This window comes from Argopecten irradians, chromosome 10, assembly GCF_041381155.1.
Source record: "Argopecten irradians isolate NY chromosome 10, Ai_NY, whole genome shotgun sequence".
NCBI classification, from domain to species: domain Eukaryota; kingdom Metazoa; phylum Mollusca; class Bivalvia; order Pectinida; family Pectinidae; genus Argopecten; species Argopecten irradians.
Window position 1 is genome coordinate 16,222,661 of NC_091143.1, and position 6,874 is coordinate 16,229,534.

The 6,874-nt window shown below is 31.9% G+C and overlaps 1 protein-coding gene across 1 annotated transcript; it reads left to right on the forward strand.

The window, feature by feature from the left end:
• Window positions 1–1,319: 1,319 nt before the first annotated feature.
• On the forward strand, window positions 1,320–3,810 carry LOC138332750 (uncharacterized). Its single transcript, XM_069280721.1, has 3 exons — window positions 1,320–1,355; window positions 2,487–2,560; window positions 3,058–3,810. Exons 2-3 carry the CDS (start codon window positions 2,497–2,499, stop codon window positions 3,327–3,329), a joined length of 336 nt encoding a protein of 111 aa, XP_069136822.1. The 5' UTR covers window positions 1,320–1,355; window positions 2,487–2,496; the 3' UTR covers window positions 3,330–3,810.
• Window positions 3,811–6,874: the final 3,064 nt, after the last annotated feature.

Below are 6,874 nucleotides of genomic sequence, written 5' to 3' on the forward strand. Positions count from 1 at the left end.
TTAGACACAAAGAGAAACAAATATAGTTAATACAGTATTTTTGAAGAAGAATAAAATGTTTAAAATAAAGATGCATAAACTCTGTGGAGGCATGTATTGGCAAATTTCTCAGTAAAACAAGGCAGCCAATAAACCAAATAAAGTCCATCGAATATCTCCAGCACGAATTCATGTAGGTGATAATGCATATTATACAATACCTACACCAATCACTGTCAGAATCAACGCTTTCATCTAACAATGGGGATAACATTGTGTAAGTACGCTTTTCGCTAATCATATCGATTTCATTAATTTCTACCGCAGAGACGATTTTATTTTAATCTTTTAAGCAGAAATAATTTTTTTTTAATTTTCGAAAGAGTCTTACCTTTTCAACAATTGGCTTTTGTGACCTACCGTTCCGAGTCAGTGCTTTTGTTTTATATATTGCTTTCATTGGAGGCAGAAAAGTGATAGTAAAATGTATGACTCCATTAATTCGTCAAATCACTTTCCAGTTTAATTAAGTTTATTTTAGGCAAAGTGCAATGTCATTAATGAGTTATTTCCTCTTAGTTTCATGCATTTACCGAGCATAAATATGACATGAATGATTAATATTACTATTGCTTTATATCTTACATGCACATAAATTTGAAGTTTTATTACTTATGATATCATCTTCATAAAGGGAGAGCTATAGTGCTCAATGGTAAAAGTAAACTCTTTACTCAGTTGTCGATTTCACGAGAATTGAGTCTCATGATACACATTAACAGTAATCACAGGTTTCATTGATACAAAGCGACCCCAAACACGTGTCACTGCCACTTTTTATAATCACCATCTAATGTGATAAAAGATAAAAACAATCCCATAAATGTCATGCTTATAGGCTGTATTCAAGAATAATCATTCCGCGGTGAAAGGTTAAGTATATCTGCGGATTTGTCTTACATTAGAACCCTCTTTTAGTAAGGTTGAAACTCTTTACACCAATTCACGCTATACATACATTACAGTTGGAGAGAAGAAATACTTTATCACAGACGGAAAATGAATAATTTATGTAAACATAACAGCAATGCTGTTTTAACACAAACGAAGCAGAAACAAAGGGAACGTCATTCATGCATAATAAAATATTCATGTAACTGTATTACCGATTCTACTTTGCATGATATTAAAATTGACGATCAAATATCCCCATAGAATAATCGACACATAAAAAAATAAATTGATTGCATAACGTGGTAAGTGTCCTGAGCGTTCTGACATTTACATCAATCATGGATTGAATTAATTGTCATTTCCGGTTTATAAGGTAAGGTATGAACCCAGTTCAGTGTATTGTGCGAGGCGGAACGACAAAGGTAAGATATGTTCATTATCTTCATCATACGTTAAAATCAGTTTCAGGTAGCTTCAGACGTAATCAAATTCGTGTGACACAACGTGCAAAATTAAATTCATATGTGTCACAACGGGTTGAAATTTTTGATAAAATATACTTGGGTAAATTATGGTATATTTCGGTAGATTTCAAGAACAGACATCAACGATTTATGAGTATATGAAAACTACGGCGCGTATAACCCTCAATTTTGCTTTAATTTGATACACATTAGACACGGAATATTCAATATTTCTATTATATCATTAATGATATTTAATTGAGATACAGGGGAAAAAAGAGAGAGAAAAAAAACCCGAGAAAATGGCTATTCCATCATATGGGTTTAAATAATTGTTGATAAAATCTCAACAAATTTAAAGCTTATACCTCGAAATGAGCAAATTATGAAATGTAAGCATTTCATTATCCTTTCAGAGAGCAACCAACTAAATGATTTTACATAGACCACAGTGTTAAACTTTGTTAAAGTTTTGTACTGTATTATTAAAACAAAGGAATATTAGTTAGGTATTGTGTTCTATAATTAAAGTCTAGGTTCTCATATAACACTAGATAGAAAAAAAAGTTTGGGTCCTTCTGCTCAAACTCCAACCAGGGTAGCTTTATTGAAATCAGGCGCATTTTGCACTAAAATATCCGGAAATTCTAATGTTTTTACCTATTCATTATCAAAATTGATATTTTGAACCTAAATCTCAATATGAATTTCCAAATTGATATTATGGCTATCTAGGAATAATTACCTGTCAGAAAACATTTTTACTTTTGAAATTCATAATTAGCCAGCCAATCAGCGGCCGGGTTAAAATTCTATCCTGGGCTCAATCTTGTATACACAGGGGCCATTTCGAAGGTCTTTTTTTATTTAGTTGGTTGATCCCTTTCATGAAATGTTTGGTCTATATATGTATATACCGAAGATCTGAAAAAACCCCAATCAGTTCACAATACCATAATACGCATATTATGAAGATTGTATGCAAAGCTTCTAGAACATACATAGACCGAGATCGGGCGAAAACCATTGCTATTTACAAAAGACAGAATGTTATAACTATTCCTCTTTCTATCTTGTTCTCCTTAACAGGACTGTCAACATGTTGAAGTCTGTTTGCATTTTACCTTTCCTGGCAGTTCTGACTACCAGTATGGTTATATACGGTAGGTCTTAAATTAACTATTCATTCAATTGTACTTTGATTGGAGAGACATTATGTGATACATGGTATATTTTCTCTTTAAAGCATGGAAGTTAGGGTGGGGGTGTGGTATGATTGCTTTTGAGTATTTCCATGCTTGTTATAGTGATATTACACTTTGAATTTTAAAAACATGTTTACTTGAACTGTTTACGAAGGCGTTTATATATACCACGGAAGGTAAAATGAGTATATATTCCCATTCTAATGTAGTGAATGAATTTTTTGTGTAAAACAATTGGTAATTTCCTTTCGTATTGAAGATAAACAGAATACACGGTGAACATCTTACAATACTAGGTTTATTTTTGTGCTTGACACGGAAAGCCGAAATGAATCGTCAAAGCCTCGTCATCCCGACATTTTTAAAGTCTTACACCAAAATAACCCTTGTATTATAAGAAACTAACGATATTTTCATACCAAATTATCACATTTAAATCACTTATCTGTTACTAGGTCCCCAACCAATGAACAATCCTTTTATGAACCCTTGGGCGGATCCAAGTCAGTCTTTTAGTGACATGCGGGAACTCCAAGATCAGCGGAGAAGTGATCTTCAAAGCATGCGTGATCAATTCATTAGCGACCAAAAATCACGGATGAGTGATATGCGAGAGCTGTATGAACAAAGGATGAGTGACGAACGGTCGCGTGCTCAACAGGCGTTCAGCGACTTGAGGAGTAATAACTGGAAGACACAACACATGACATCTGGTTCTTGGTGGTAGACTTCAATAATTGAAAAATACGCTTACCGTTGGTATAGTAGACTATAAATTTATCAATATATCGCCCTTATAATGTTTTATCAAGACCTCATTTGTCGCCAATTTTCAAATGTATACATCAACCTTTTTGAAACCTAATTGACTTTGATATGGTAGACTTACTAGAAATTTATATTACTTTACGATTCTTTCATTTCTCAAAAGTATATGCATCAACGTTGTTTACAAATCTGTAAGAAACGTTTGCCATTTTAAATCAAAGTTTAAATTTAATTGTTATTATCATTACCTAAAGATATTGTTTAATTGTAATTATCATTACCTGAAGATATTGTTTACTTACCACTCCATTTATCTTTATATTTTGTTTTGATTTTTTAATCTACTCTTCATACTGTTAATAAGAATTACTATGATATCTTATATACTCTCATTTTGTTTCATGTTTCGAACTTTGAATAATAAACAGTGATTACTTGTATTTTTAATGTTTTTTTTTTCTTTCATAAAGTGTGTTAATCCAAAACATGTGTGGTGCAAAACACACTTTGTAGAGATTGTCTTGATTTGGCATTATGCTATTGTGATACTGTATGTATTCAAACTAATGTGCTTCGTTAAATCTAGAAATTATTCCGGTAGAAGTAACCGCAAGTTTGATTAACAATGACAGGTCTATACCGAACATTTGTGTCAAAACAGTCTTCAATTTCATTTTAAAAAACGCATTAAAATGATGTAGACACACATAATTCACTGAGGTCTAGGTATCAGATCCGTTTAAGGAAATCTGTGTTATAGATATTAATTCTGTTCTATATTATTCATGGAAGCTCTAAGTTCGATTCCTGTATATAATAGGTAATTGAACATGCAGTTAGAGATAGGAATCCTAATAAACGGAACTCCGCTCGTTGGCCAGTATGTTTGTTAAACGGAACTCGGGTCTGGTTCCTAGTTCCGTATAAGCTTAAACGGAACTCGGGTCTGGTTCCTAGTTCCGTTTAAGTTAAACGGAACTGAGGTCTAGGTATCAGATCCGTTTAAGGAAATCTGTGTTATAGATATTAATTCTGTTCTATATTATTCATGGAAGCTCTAAGTTCGATTCCTGTATATAATAGGTAATTGAACATGCAGTTAGAGATAGGAATCCTAATAAACGGAACTCCGCTCGTTGGCCAGTATGTTTGTTAAACGGAACTCGGGTCTGGTTCCTAGTTCCGTATAAGCTTAAACGGAACTCGGGTCTGGTTCCTAGTTCCGTTTAAGTTAAACGGAACTCGGGTCTGGTTCCTAGTTCCGTTTAAGTTAAACGGAACTCGGGTCTGGTTCCTAGTTCCGTTTATTAAACGGAACTAGGAACTAGGAACTCGCAACCAACTTCAGCCCTCCTTAAAATGATGCTAGACACACATAATTCTGCCATTTTGGAAATGTAATACATATCATCCAACGCCACAATGCTGTGTTTTTATCCTAGAAGTAAGGGTCTTTGATTTGATTCGTTTGATGTCATATTAACAAGCAGGGTCAAGGAGAGAGAAGTCGGAGGAACTAAAGACTATAGCGCAAAAAATATCTACACATAAACAATAGTTTATATTTTTAACAAAATGAGCATTTAAACCGATAGTAATACATGAAATATGTTTCATTTAAGCGACAAACAATGAAATGATACTAGGAAAGTGGTCATAAAATCGTTGGAATTTTATTAGGAAATATTTCGTTTCTTTTTTTGCAGCGTTAGAATTGCTCAGGGTTTCTAACGCTTTCAAAAATAAGGTTTTGTTGTTTAATATTCTTTGCTTGGTATTCTAATCGTACTTCGAATTTTAATAACGAAAAATTCTGACTGTTTTACATACTGTGTGTCGTAAATGTTTCTCTTAGTGCGAAACTAACTATCCTTGTTTAATCCTTATTTTTGCACAGTTTTGGTATTATCTATCAATTAACAAAGATCACCTGTACTGAAGGTTACCGACTCTGTCATTGACTGTTACTTAGTAAGATAAAATGAATGATATTATTGTAATAGAAGCGCTTACCTGAATATCTATATGTTATATATGTCTTAAAATTAAGATTTGAAAACCACATTAAGTAATCCGCATAGTAAATAAACAGTAATAATCAATCAAAATATCGCATTGTGTCGTTCTCTGACAGAAACATCTAATTTGATATTCACTGTACTTCAACACTAATGCGTCACATGGTATGTAAATTCATACTCATTTATCTTCGATGCAATTCAATATTCACCACCTGACTTACATAGATATCAATCATGACAGTGTAACTGTAGCGGTTGTTATATTTATATGCGTTTAGACATCAGTACAAAGTATAAGGAAAAAAAGAGTTTTTTTTATTCAAATCTTTTTTGTTGTTACATTCATCAACATGTGGTCATGACGTTTTCATTAATGTATAAGCAGTCGCTGTAAATATACACTACATCCAAAAATCAATTTTTATTAACATACTTTGTACATATCAACCTTTAACGAAGTCTTTTCCATTTTGTCAATATAATTAAAACCATAAAAAATGTAGATACAAAATTCTATTTTTGGCTTATTTTTTCTCTTTTCTTTACTGGATACGAATTCAAGTCGAAAACTTTAATTTTTTTATAAAGAAATAGATAGGATTTCCACTCTTCAACTGAAGGAATTTTGATTTCAATTTACAATGATATATATAATATTTCAATGATAAAATAAAAAAAATTCAATTGATCCTCTTAACAATAGTCTTCCATGCCGAAGGCCATCATAGTCGGGTCTCTATATAACTCTATATCATAATTTTTCTTATGTAAAAACATAAAGGATAACCATATTGACTGTGAATGGCAACATTCCCCAAATAAGTGCATTTGTGTTTCTCTACAATCTTTACAAAAAGTACACCTTTCTGTTTCACTCAGTTTAAATTGCATTAGTTTAGTGCTGGTATATAATATTTTATGGAGAAATTTGAATTAAAAGTTCTGGAGTTTTGTGTCATCTGTGACATTCTAAGGTATGAGAAAATTCTGCCAAACTTCTATGGGAATGTTGACATTCAAAGTTTCTTGCCATGAATTTTGAATTTTATATGGAATTCGAGTATAAATTTTAACATACGACAATAAAAATACTTTGTAACCTTATCATATTTTTTTTAAATATTTGATAAATATGTTTTGTTTTGACTCATTTTCAGGATTCTGTTGAAGCACTATATTCTTCCATTGCAATGGTATTGAATTGATTACTCCATAGAACTCAATAAAATTAGTTCTCAAATTATATTGTTCACATAATTTTTCAAAAGTTAAGAAAACATTATTTTCTACTAAATCCTTAATGAAAAAAATCCTTTTTCACACCAACATTTGTTAATCAAAATTTTGTTATCAATCTTAATAGAATTGTTTAACCAAAATGGTTGTGATGCCATTGAGTATGACTTTAGAAGTACAACTCTAGTATACCGCTGTCTTAAGTATAAGTTGATATTTGAATTTTGCCGTATCCCCCCATTATCAT

Bases quoted from the DNA above. Each gene is read 5' to 3' on its own strand.
- LOC138332750 (XM_069280721.1), top strand. From the start codon at position 2,497: ATGTTGAAGTCTGTTTGCATTTTACCTTTCCTGGCAGTTCTGACTACC. The intron at 2,561-3,057 runs GTAGGTCTTAAA...ATCTGTTACTAG, and splicing joins TACCAGTATGGTTATATACG to GTCCCCAACCAATGAACAAT.